Source organism: Rhipicephalus microplus, chromosome 5 (assembly GCF_043290135.1).
Source record: "Rhipicephalus microplus isolate Deutch F79 chromosome 5, USDA_Rmic, whole genome shotgun sequence".
Taxonomy (NCBI): domain Eukaryota; kingdom Metazoa; phylum Arthropoda; class Arachnida; order Ixodida; family Ixodidae; genus Rhipicephalus; species Rhipicephalus microplus.
Genome location: NC_134704.1, coordinates 166,480,289 through 166,493,923, shown reverse-complemented (window position 1 = coordinate 166,493,923; position 13,635 = coordinate 166,480,289). Strand labels below are relative to the sequence as shown.

At 46.1% G+C, this 13,635-nt stretch overlaps 1 protein-coding gene across 2 annotated transcripts in view; it reads left to right on the top strand.

Annotated features, from left to right (window-relative positions):
- LOC119173328 (uncharacterized) overlaps nt 1-13,635 on the top strand; it is an 89,434-nt gene that overhangs the window by 18,613 nt on the left and 57,186 nt on the right. For both annotated transcript variants that reach the window (XM_037424196.2, XM_037424195.2), the window contains exons 2-3: nt 7,775-7,926; nt 8,771-8,838. In XM_037424196.2, coding sequence (XP_037280093.2) covers nt 7,775-7,926; nt 8,771-8,838 — 220 coding nt within the window. The remainder of the gene's footprint in view (nt 1-7,774; nt 7,927-8,770; nt 8,839-13,635) is intronic.

The window sequence follows — 13,635 nt, the reverse complement described above, 5'->3', positions numbered from 1 at the left end:
TATCATACATCCTTTGTGGCTTCAGTGCATAATCTATCGTCGACTGAAGCCTTCCCATCTCCCATTTTATTTGCCCTTCACACTTCTCGGTACTGTTTCAAATGATGAAATCGTGCCTTTTACACAAATCCATAATTATTTTGCCTGTTGTGTCGGTATACCCACTAATATCTTCTATGTTCGCATTCATATCTCCTAGCATAATTATCTTTCACTCTCCTCCTAATTCTTCAATGTCATTTGATATACACTCTACCATCGCCTTGTTTTCCTCTCTGGCCTTTGCCCCCTTCCACAAGTACGCCAAACTAAGGAGTGTCATTAGCCCATCCACTTTCCCTTTTAGCCACGAATGTTCCTTGCACTCCTGCTTGACCTTTTGCGAGTCTGTACTTTTAGGAATGAATGCCCTAATACCACCCCCTTTCTGCTGCCCTCTGGTATATTACAATATTCCCACGCGTAATCCGGATTATTACGAGGTTGTTCCATGTCCCTAAGATGTCTTTCTACAAAATCATATACCATCGGCCTCCTCCCTTTGCTGTTATTCTATCGTTTCCCACTTCAGCCTGTTCCTACCACCCTGCATGTTAATATACCCTATGTCGGATTGGCTCGGCCCTCGAGGCTACGTTTATTTTTCCCCGGACTCTACCTATCAAATACTGGTGCTACTTTGTAATCGTATCTGTCCATACCACCTGTCAAAGGGTCTCTTTGGTTGTTTTGCTCGTTACTAGCTATCCTGTACCCCGAAGGACCCGCGTGCCCCGCCAAAAAGCTACTGCCAGTCCCGCAAGTCGCCAACCCACCTCATGACCTACACTCTAAGGCAAAAGGGTGTTAAAAGCGTGTGTGGTTCGTCCTTTTGAGAACCAAGGGTGCTGGCACCACCATTTTCCTTTAAGGACTAACGGCACCGGGTCTAACAGTCAGTCCCCACAGATGAGCTCTAGAGACAAACATATATTCCTCACATTTCCATCTTAGTGAGAAATGGTTAGTCCCACAAATCACCTCAAAGCACTAACATTTAGTCCTCATATTTGCACCTTAAACAGAAACTGTTAATCCCCACATTTACACCTTACCAGGCAACTGTTAGTCCTCACTGTCGCACCTTGCCGGACGAACGGTTGATCCACTCAAATACTCCAATTGGATGAACTTTTTCTCCTCCGTTCAAACATTGTTTTTTGTTTATTTTCCGCAAGGAACAATGCTTTTTTCGCTTCATTTTCTGCGCCGTGAGCAACACATTGTGCAGAAAAGAAAATGCGAAAAAGTAGTTAGCCACCTATGTGTAACTGCTTTCGCAGTCAAGGCATTAACGAACGACAAAAGTGAGGCATCAAAACCATTTATTTTTATACATACACATGAAGTTTCTCCATTCTTTTTAGCGAATTATTGGTGATGTGTACAAGTCCAGTCTCGTTGTCAAATCTTGCTCACTCATTCGGGAGCTCCTCCGACGGAAGCGATAGACGACAGGAATAGCAGGCGCCAGCGCATGCAGCCTTATGCCTGTTGTGTTCCCACTGCTGCACGTACAATATTATAGTAAAATAGTTATACACACTTGATTGAAGATGAAGATGCGCACATATGACAAGTACGTGCACGTTATTATAAAAAGGCGTTAAAATATGACACACAACTAACTTTACCTTCACATCTCGCACAGTCCTTCTGAAGCTGCTCTAACGAAAGAGATGGGTGACAGGCATCGCAGACGACTGCGCACACAGTCTTCAGCACGGTGTGCGCCCATGGCTGCACAATAAGTATGTAAAATAATGAGTCACACGTGAAAGAAGATTAATGCAAACACATATGAGAATTACGTGCAAAGTGAAATGAAAACATATATGAGATAAGACATGCTAATAATTTCAGCGTGATGTCACAAATCGTCGAAAACCCATTTTGATTCCCGTAGCGCCACAGCTTAGGAGCGGCGGCCGCAGCCACAACTCCGCAAACCACCGTGCCGCTAACAAGTCGGTCACTCTTAAGTGACGTCGTTCAGCTCGAGCAAGCGAACGCGACACCAAACACGGCGCTGCACGCGGAGTGTCTGCCGTCAGCAAACTTCGAGCAGGAGAGCGAGTGTGCGTTTGGCCGCCGCCACGAACAGCGCCGAGCTGATTTGGATCTAGCGTCGAAGAAATCGGCGGTAATGCGGCCCTTTTCCACGAACTCGAGCTAGTGCAGCGCGCAAACGCGAGTCCGCCGCCGTGGGAAAGCAAGCTGTAATGGCGACGAATATTCAGTTAGTTCCGACGCTAGTGAAAGCCCCGCCAACCTGAGCTGGTGCACTTATAGCCCGCGACATACTACAACCAAGCTCTTTACGAGAACCCGCAACGTGTTTTCGACGACTACCAACACAGCGATGGGGTCTTAGCCAAATATCGTCAGCCCGGAGCTTATCGCGGCGGCGAAAACAAGCGAGCACTCGATGAGCGAGCGTACGGGAGGCCGACGGCAATGGCGGCCTATTTCCAGGTGGTCGCAAAGCACAGTCGAACTTCAGACGCCGAAGATGACCTTCGCGATGCATTTTATGCATGCGATATACAACACGATCGAGCCCTTTGCCGGCAAGTGCGAACCGTATCACACACGCGACAAGTAGAGTAGAATAAAGAATGATAACCTGCTTGCCTTAGAATCCAGCGCTGTTTTCTGCCCTGAGTCAGACTGAAGTATATATCCGTAGGGCTGTTGTCTTCTCGGCCGCCATATTGGCCTTCCCAACTGTTGCTGTCGTGTGTTGGTCGTGACTATCTTGAAGCCAGAGATATACAGTGTGGCGTGGTGTCCTGTCGAGACTTGCTCCATACTTCATGGGTGCAGCGAAACGCAAAAGCAGCAGCCCATGCTCATCCAAGCGTACACACAAGCACCACGTCGTAATTCTTGGATCGTTGAATTCCGCCGAACGTGGTCGAGCACTCCGAGCGCGACGCAGCGTGAACCGTCGCCGGCTAAATACGGGAAAAGACTGAGCCAGCCGAAGAGGAGAAGGACTAGTGTTCTGTGCAGAAGGGGGTATGGTCACCTTGGAAACACTTTTCGCGCTGCCTGCAAAGCCCGGGTGGTTCATCCTTAGTAGAGGGTGTTTGGAGAGTAAGTGGTTTGGCGCAGCACGCTTCCCTCAGTGGTCTATTCGTGCATCGCGTGCGCCTATTGGGCTCCGTTGCTCTTTTTCGGGTAATTTTGCCTTACAATGTAGCCGCACATTGAAGTGAATTCTGTCTCGTTGAAAACTACCCCACCTATGCACCACTCTGTTTATTTCCACAACCTCAAAGCCTTTCTCTTAACTCATCCGCCATATCTCTTGGTTTGCCTTGACAACCACTCTTTGCAGGTTGCCGTCACACACCAATACCTCCGGTATCGTGCATATCACTTCCTGTATGTGAGGAGAAGCGGTGCGCATGTCTTCGACCCCTTTCGCCAGTGCGGTCGCTACTCTTGCCGTATCTTCATTTAAGACGTTTCAACCACCTGAAATTATCACGAGCTGTCTTCTATCAGCTGTGAGTTTTGCGTTCACTTGCTTCCTGAATGCTTCGAGCTTGCGTCCTAGAAACATCCCTATTGCAACCCTCTTGTCACCTCTTACCCTCTCTTTGATTGCTTCTGCGTAACGATTTAAGTTCGAGTCCCCGGCAATTATAAGAAGCTGTGACTAATCAGCTGGAGCATCCTGCACCTGGGGGTCACTTGCACCTGTGACGCCAGCTGCTTTGTCCCCTCCCAGCCTCACCACTACTTTGCTGAAGCTGGGCCTTGCGACAATTGAACCGACTGAACCTGTTTTTTCCAAACTTGCTTGCACTTTCTTCTCTACCATTCTGGTTGTCGGTTTTCTACTGTTATCTCTGTCGACCGCCCCTTTTTTTTCCTCGACTAGCGCTTCCTCGGCGTACTTCCGTCTTTCTCCCATTGCCCCCGTTTTCTCTTGCTCTGTCGCCAATGCCGTCTCCGGCTCGGTGAGATTCATTAGCATTTCACTCAGGGCAACCACCATTTTCTTCATTTTTTCCTCGACCTCACAATGCCTACACTTCGCGTCAGCCTCCTCTCCATTCGGTTCTGCACGTGGGTTCATTTTCAAACCCACCACGCATCCTGAACACTTTACAGGTTTTTTAACCATGTCTTTCTGACACCGATTGTCCTTATGACTTGTCTCACCCGATAAATACAAAACACGATCCCTGCCCTACGAAAAAAAGAAGGTCTAAGCTCTTCTACAAACAAAACTTTGCATGTTCAATGTGCGTGCACCTCCCCCATGGTGTGGCAAGAGATAGAAACACACACGCGCACAAACTAGTGAATACCTAGTGACTGACCCCCGAAAAAGCTGTACAATGTAATAAGTGCTACAAAAGTTTTAACTGCTGCCTTAATAATTATAAAGGCGAGCTCGAAACATGCAAAACCACTTATCTGCGCAGTAAATCGGCAGCGCTCAAAAAACAAGTCCATTCACCGTGCCAGTCCAAACTAGCATCCTGAAACTGAAATGCTCATACACTGTCGCGCCACCTGGCGGGATTCAGGAGCGTACTGTCAAGAATAATCAGTAGGCAGACGCCCCCAATTCTGTTTTGTTCAGCGATTCTAGACGCAGTTTTATTGCGTTAGCAACAAACCAACACTTTGTATGTATCAAGCATCAGTGAATATACTGGACCGTCTGTGACACGATAAATGTGATTCGTTCTTGTGAGACGTGAAGTTTTTGTGAAAGCATGTGGCAACTCACGCTTTCGATCTTAGCCCGCACAGTACACATATCAGCTTCGCAAGATTTCTGCACCCACTTTTCATAACGAAATGTTAACGTTTGGCCATTCCAGTTATAACTCGCTTTCTTTTACGTGCGTGTAGCATTCGTCAGTGTTTTGAAGTGCATGAATCTCATAACATTCATTGTACACGAAAAGTAGCGCAGACTTGCGATTTGCGTTTCTAAACCTTGGCCTACAGTGTGCCGCTTGTTTTTTATGCGCTCATTAATAGATGGCGGCACCCTGCAAGCAATTCCTTTCTTGCCGAGTATCGGAGCAAAATGATGTTTGCACGCTCAGATAAACCTGGTGATCTCGCAATGTGGGCGCTGTGCGTGATGAATGACGCGTTGTTGGTGCAATCGAAGTCATTTGGCGGAGCGAATGCCACAGATTACTTTCAGCAGTGATGTTCGAAGAAACCGTCTCGACGTCGAAGATTTTTTCACTCGACGTAGGTAGTTGTCAACGCGCTGAGAGTGACAGCGACGATGAACAATCAGCTGCTAGCTCACAAGCAGAGAGCTGCACATCACGCCCTTTCGTGCGTTAATGTAATTTCAGGCTCGTAAGTCACTTTGGGTGTATTTATTGTATACTAATATTCAGTGAGCTCAAAATGTAAGCATGGTTTTTCTTGTCCAATGAATTTTCCTAATTACAGTGGATATTATAAAGCGCCGCATGGCGCCAACCCGCTCGAGCTCGACCAGCGAAGTGAAATGGTTCGAGGAATGAAACATGCAGTAACGACATTTAACGCTACCTTCTCCTGCATTTCACCGGTGCCGTCCAAACGACGTCGTTATTCGACAAATTTTTGCAATTTTGACGTTGCGAAAGACGTACGCGTATCGATTTCCTTTTTTATATTGAGCTGATGGAACCTGAAACATCTGAGTGCAGGGAATTGCACACTGTTAGAGTCTGGTCGTGGCTGTCACACAAGCGCTTCCCAATGGGAAGTTGAATGCTTGTGTTCCGTTAAAGAAGCAGCTGCATGATGCCTACAGCGCAAGTAATGACGACGGAAAAATATGTTTGCAAACCATCGCTACGGTAAACATTCGGTCCTGTGCAGCCGCGACGGCGCTACTCACTGGTGGCCTAATACTGTGGCCAATCCGACAGACAGCCTCGGTACTAATGTTCTCGCAGTGCCGTTCAGTTATTACGTAAATTCAAGTTCGCGCAGTTTACTGTAAAGTGCACAGGATTACGCAAAGCATCGTTGCTACACCGTCGATCAGCTGACACTACCACTATTTGCACTGCGCAAGAAATGAGGTAGCGAACATTCAGCAGTTTCTGTCGGTTGGGAAAGTACTTTGGTTTGATGTACATTGTTTTGACGATCAAGAGTTCATCTAGTAAAAGCGGCTCGGGGTGTACGTCCGTGCGTCCTATTTTTTCTTATGCGAATTCGCGTGTTGATCATTCTTCCACAGCCGTATTAGACTGTACGGTGCGCCACCTATAGGCCGTGGAATTGCGAAATTCCGCACTTATTTGTTCATCGTGTTCGACAGACACTAATGCCGTTCGTATGTGTAAAGCTTTTTTTTTAATCAAATACCGCAAGGACCTGAAAAATGATGGCGAAATTCTCCTTCTTTATTGATCGCGAATCTTTTATTTCAATGTTGTTAAGTTGCGAACGCTGTTCCATGTCAGCTGATTTAACTGACAAAGTGCTGACAGCATAGACACTTTAATGAAGCTGCTGAATTTAGGCTCGAAGTTGACGTACTTCACAAGACACTTACTGTGCTGTAGTAACTCTTCCGTTACTACAACACAGTAGCTACTGGCAAGAACTATTGCGACAGCAAAAGTAGGTGCAACAATCTGTGATTGAAAAAATGCTCAACCAGCCTGCGCACAGGTATATTCGAGATGAAGTGACAGGACACGTACCTATGAGTCGACTTGAAAAATGTACATCAGTGTGCTGAGTATTGAGATGCTGAAGGGGCTGGTGAAGCTAGCGCAGGAAAAGCTGTGACATCTGCACAAAATTTCGGCAGAGAAGCAATTAGTGTGGCCTGGATGACCTAAACGCCACTTCGTATACACATCCTCCTCCCTTTTTTAACCAAGAATGCTTCAACCAAAAGTGGTCCTGTCCATCCTTCCACCAAATATGCTCCAGTCGATAATTACCTTCCCTCTTCAACAACCCATCTGAAGAAGCGCCTTCTTGGTGTCACTTAATAGGATAACGCACAGAAAAGCTCTGTGACTTTTTGCGTGCGTGGAGGTGTCTCGTCACGGGGTGATATTCTAGACACATATACTCTCTGTTTCAGACAGCTGTGGTCATGGAATATTGCAGAGTAGGCATAACTGAACACTGTCTAGCTCTGTTATAATGATTGATTTGATTGATTGAAATGTGGGGTTTAACGTCCCACAACCACCATATAATTAAGAGAGAGGCCGTAGTGGAGGGCTCCAGAAATTTCGACCACGTGGCGTTCTTTAACGTGCGCCCAAATCTGAGCACACGAGCCTACAACATTTTTGCCTCCATCGGAAATGCAGCTGCCGCAGCTGGGATTCGATCCCGCGACCTGCGGGTAGCTTTATTACAAGATGTTTAATCACATATGATATACTTGTACACGCACCGCCACTTAATTGTCTACAATGAGTATTTTGTGAGCATTTACTGCCCATTAGTGTTTCATTGGAAGTCACTAGAATAGACCTTGCGACATGGCTAAGCAGTGCTTATGTTGAGCACAACATTCTCAAATATCCAAAAACCGTATTTCAAAGTTTTCCATTTCAACCCTTTATTACTTTGTCGATGCTTTCATACCTTAAGTATCGATCCACTCGTTCTTGCTGTGAGCACGTAACTTTCTGCGAAGAATTAAGCCAACACGGTACTGTTTACTTTTTTTGATTAGTCATTCATGTGAATTTCAACTATCTTTCTTTTTTTCCTGCAGGTGTTTCAAAGTTTTCCGTATGTTGTGTCTGTCACGGACTCGAACAATGATACCATATTTGAATGCATGGAAGCGAACAGAACCGAGTTTGATCCAGTAGCAAAGACAGCCACATTCGTATGGATATTTCAGGCCCCGGATTCCCCTGACAGGTGCGGCACGTGGGCTTGTCATTGCGTTCATACATTCACGTCATTCAAATGTTCAGAAAGATTTAAAGCATGAAATATTGCGAAGAAAGTTAGCCAAATTTCAGGTGGTAATATGTCATACCTTCCTTCCGGTGCCACAAGGTAACGCCAGAAAGTGAAGCTCAGCTTCTTGATTGATATAAGCTTCCATTTTGTTGAGGCATGAATGAATATGTAAGTTAACCACGTTGATTTTTTCTGTTTATGCTTCGCAGTCATAGAGAATTCGCTAAAGCTGTTATTCATCATGTGTCAATAATTCTGTCTGTTACCTCGAGCACAGTACCTCTAAACGATTAACATATCTCAAGATTGCACTCACCAAAACGAAGACATCACCGCGCTGCACATGGTACTGCAAGTATAAACTGTATAGTAAGCTTGCGTTCTCCAGCGAGCAAGTAAATACAGCAATGCGGATGTTTTTACACTTATTGTTATCGAAATGTTGCAACCATGGATAGGGATGTCATAGTTCGAGAATAGATGCATAACTGTAATGTTTCTAGTAAAAATAAGATTTTTGAAAGATTTTAGGTGTAACCCTTCTGTTTTTGGTCCCCTTGGTACCCTACATTTTTCATTGCCATGCACCAACTTTGGTTAAACGAAATGTGCTGCTTACAAATGGTAACCGGAATGTAATTGTCACTTGTGCATCACAACGCTATTCCCAATCCGCGAAGCAACCGCAGAGGTTGATGCATATCGTCCAACTTTTTGCCATGTATTGTATGATGAGTTAACATATGCTGCAAATGCAAGGCTACGATGTGACGATAAGATTTCACATCAATAATTACAGAGTCGAGGTACCACTGCCACAGAAGGCGGGACAAGAGCCTGGAACGGTAGAATTTTTGGACCCTTTTGGTAAGTAATGTTCATCAAAAGTAACTGTATAAAAAATACAAATACCAGGCCTGCGCGGAAGGCGCAGCACCGTCACAGCGAAAGCTAGAAGAGCGGCCTTTCAGAACCTTTTCGAAACATTCATTGGGTAACTATTGTAAGCACACTTGCTCGATATCCACTACGTCATAATTAACAAATTTATTTGGGTACTAGGCTGGCATTCGCTATGCTATTTTTCGTCATTCTCTGAGAAGCGTGGTTTCCGCTGAACACTTGCAAGTGATCGTGTGGCAATCGTTCATGCAATGGCTGACGACGATGAGGGAATATGGCCGAAGTGGTATGCGCCACAGTTAATAGATGAACAAAAACAAGCTTACGTGGTAGGTTGGAGCATCACACGGCCCACTCGTTATTGCTATTCGCACTGTGCGACGAGTGGTTGTTATTTCACTGATTTAAAACGCTTTATAAGTCGTATTAAGCGATCGCTTGCCTGACATCAAGCCTGCCAAGGCAAGTTTGACAACAAATCACAAGCACCCGTGTCGCTGAGTGGTAGAATACTGGGCTGAAATCCTGTGGACCCGGGTTCTGAAGCCCCACTGTGTCATTCGTGCTAGGTCATGCCTGCCTAAGGCAAGTTTGACAACAAATCACAAGCACCCCCGTAGTTGAGTGGTAGAATGCTAGGCTGGCATCCTGTGGACCCGGGTTCTCGAGCACGACTGTGTCATTCGTGACAGGTTATGCCTGCCTAAGGCAACATTTACAGCAAGTTACAAGCACCAGCGTAACTCAGTGGTTAGATACTGAGCTGGCACCCAGCGGACGCGGGTTCAGACCCAAGTGGTCATTGGTGCTAGGTTTTCCGTTTTTAATTTCGCGTGATGTGGTTACGAATACTGGCGGTGGTGACGGACAACTGCACGTGACCGGAGTTGTGATCTCATAACAGCTTTCGGTGTAAAAGGCTAAGACCATTCAGATTCATGTGGTTGTTATGGTTGGCGTAACGGCAGTATTTCCCCTCACATGCCGCAATGCTTATTTTGAACCATTCATGTTCTCTCTCGCACAAGATTCCTTCGATAAGACTTCCGATTTTCGCGACATATGGCGCAGACAGACACGTCGTTTAGAATTAGATTCAGCAACCAACGGGCATTTGTACGTTCTATGCAAGGCCTTCCACTTTCTAATCAGCCCACACTGAAATATCACAGCTGTGATGATATCAAGATTGCGCTCTCAGAAAACAATTTTTGAGCACTCAAAGAACGGATATGATGACAATCTTACTTTATCTATATATCCAACACAATAAAAATGCTTTAAATGAACACCCAAGCACTCTGTCAGCTATAAAATAACTAAAAGACCCCGAACGCCCCTCCCTACTCAGTCGTCAGCTTATTGACAGCAGTGAAAAACCCTGACCAAGCAAGCATTAGAGAGTTGCCAACGCAATTGTGTTGTTTGCTTTTCCCTTCGTGTAAACACGTAAGAACTCGTTCTTGAAGTCGTGCAGCTTCCACTTGCACTAAAAATATTTCATCACCGACTACTTCGAACGTGATAGCACTAGCTTATTAAAAAAAACTGCTGCAAAGCACAAATAGCAATGGGTGAATGACGTTCCTTTGTGAAGAAAAACTAAGGCCAGCATGACGAAGAACGTCAGCGACCATACAGGGTCAAGTTACAAATCTTACGTCCCACACTGGTGAAGCGCAGCTTGCACGGGCGCTGGCATAGGTTTCAGGGCTGCACACCATGCTGTTAATCTTCATAATTGATGATTTTTGAGGACACGCATACCGAGTGGCAGCCTTTAGTGTGTGCTTGTTGATGTCACTTATGTACACGATTGACAAAATGTTCCGTTCCGGTATATGTTGAAGCCCTTAATTACTAGAACAGTTGAATGATGATTATACAGGCTAGCCGTCGCGATAGAGACGTGCTGCTAGGTGTGAATGTGGCTGTATCTACGTCAAACATTCTATAGCTTGATGATTGATTTGTGTGTTTTAACATCCCAAAACCAAAATTTGATAATGAGAGATGCCGTAGTAGAGGGCTCCGTCGTTTTCGACCACCTGGGGTTCTTTAACGTGCACCCAAGTCTGAGTACACAGGCCTACAGAATACTCACCGCCGCCAAAAATGCATCCGCCGCACTCAGGATTCGATCCCGTGATATGCGGGTCACCAGCCGAGTATCTTAGCCACTAGATCACCACGGCGGGGAAACACTACTATAGCTGTGAAACTCCACAAAAATTGCCCAAGCTTTCATATATCACTGTACAATAAGCATTAGTTTAATAAGGCACGTTTCACTTTTGTGTTATAGGGATTCCTATGAAGGAGGGATCAGCCGGGCCTTTTACACTCCTATTCTGGCGGCAACCAACATTATGTATATATATATATATATATATATATATATGATGTATATATATACATATATAAATAAATATATATATATATATATATATATATATATATATATATATATATATATATATATATATATATATATATATATATATATATATATATATATATATATATATATATATTTACTGGAGCATAGCAGCGCCAGCTCTGTGCCAGCGTGAAAGAAGACGTTGAAGTCCGGGTGGCTCGTGCTTGCCGGCCTCCTGCATGAACCAGCTCGTCGCGGCTAACGCTTCTTGAATAATAACAAGTACTTATACGTGAACTCGTTTGTTGCATTTGGTGTAAACTTGCTGGGTAACGTCGTGGAGCTCCGCAGCCGTAAGCTGCCATCTGATTCCGCAATGACCGAGCGCGTCGACCATCCACAAGCATCTTTCACGTTACCGCCTGTCATGTACCCTGGTGTACTTCGTCTGCGTGACCCACCAGTCTACAACGGCACCGAAGGTCACGATGTCGAGGACTGGCTCGCAGATTACGAGCGTTTTAGCGCGATTAACAAGTGGGATGACCCTGCGAAGCTGACTCACGTCATCTTCTACTTGACAGATTTGGCCAACTTACGGTTCACCAACCACCAAGCCGACATCCCCACCCAGTCATTTTTCAAACAGACCGTGACGCCGTTTTTCTGTCGTCTAGCTATGCGTGAGCTTGGCGCCGAACTTGGCCTGCGGGGACAATTTCAGCGAAATGGTGAGAGCTTCATGAGCTACATTGAGGATGTGATCGGACTCTGTAGGCGAGTGAGTGAGAAGATGATGGAGGCTGGCAGAATAAAGCGTATAATAAAAAGCAGTGACGATGACGCTTTTCATATGCTTGTGGCTAAAGACCCACAGACCGTCACGGCCGTGATTCACCTCTGTCAAATTTTGATAAGCTGCGCAAGCAGCGAATTTTTACACACCGCGCAAATACGTATACAGCGGATATTTCGGCTTTACAGTGCAAAAGCAGTGGCCCCGACTACACCATATTGATGCCTCAAATTCAACAGTATATCCGGGAGGAAGTTGCTCGACAGCTCTCTCTTGTGGCCACCATGAATGAGACCCCCACACCACTGGACCACTCACTTCGACGTGCTATTCAGACGCAAATGGCCGAGGCTCTTCCTTATCCCACGTCCCGAATATCAGGTACTGCACCGCTGACTTATGCAGATGTCGTCCGCCAACCACCTGCCCAACCACCGCTCCCTTCATACAGTCCAGCCACCAATCACTACAGGTCGCCACTTTCTGTTTATCTGGTAAATCGACCTTTCTCACCACCTCGAGCATCTGTAAACTTTTGGCCTACTCCGGATAATCAGCCCGTCTGCTGCAACTGCGGTATTCCAGGGGATGTCGCGCGCTACTGTCGTCGCCACCGATTCTATTTTAATGACGCTTAGCATTTCGGTAACATTCCTCGGCAATCAGAATCACATGTTACATCTGATGCACCTGACCCCCTCTCACGTCGACCAGACTTTTCAGCCCACGTCGATCTTCTTCACCCCGTCTTTGGTCTCCTTCTCCCATGCTTCGCCATTCTAACCACGCCTAGGAGAAAAACTAGCAGTCGCAGTTCCTGAGGCGAGAACTGTGCCACCAACAGAATTTTTAAGGCCACATCTTTTGCCCCCTGGGCGAGACTGCCGTGTTTGCAGACGGTTTTGCCACAACTGCTCTGGTTGATACTGGTGCCGCTGTTTGTGTAATCAACGAAGTGTTATGCCACAAACTGAACGAAGTGAACGACTCCACTGGTTGACATTTTTTACGGACAGCGAGTTCGCAGCACGTCCAGTCTTCTGCAACATGCACTGCTCGTGTTGTAATTCAAAGGGTACTTTACATTGTTGAATTTGTCGTCCTTCCACGGGCGTCTTATGAAATCTTCCTGGCATGGAACTTTCTTTCAGCTGATCATGCGGTTGTCGACTGCGCTCGTGCACTACTCGTTTTGTTTCCGTTCAGCACGACATTCATAGATCTCGCTTGCTCACCCAAAAAGGTAATCGTCGTCGTTGACGTCGTCATCTCTGCTTTTTCGGTCACCGGGATGTCTATTTTGTGCAACTCCGTCCCTGATTCAATTGCCCTCTTTATGCCGTCGCAAGAATGCGCTCTTCGCCGGAACCTTGTCGTCCCGTTTGCCCTCACAACGCTTGCCGATGGTTCCAGTGCCGCATACGTGTGCGATCCTTTCCCTTCACCCGCTACCTTATTGCATGGCGAATGCATTGAGCGTCTTGGCGCTTATGATGCCATCTTTCCTTTCGATGCCCCTTGCTATACGACGCCGATGTCTGTCCGTAGATGCTGTCAAGGTTGCCACTGTACCCTCACTACCTGA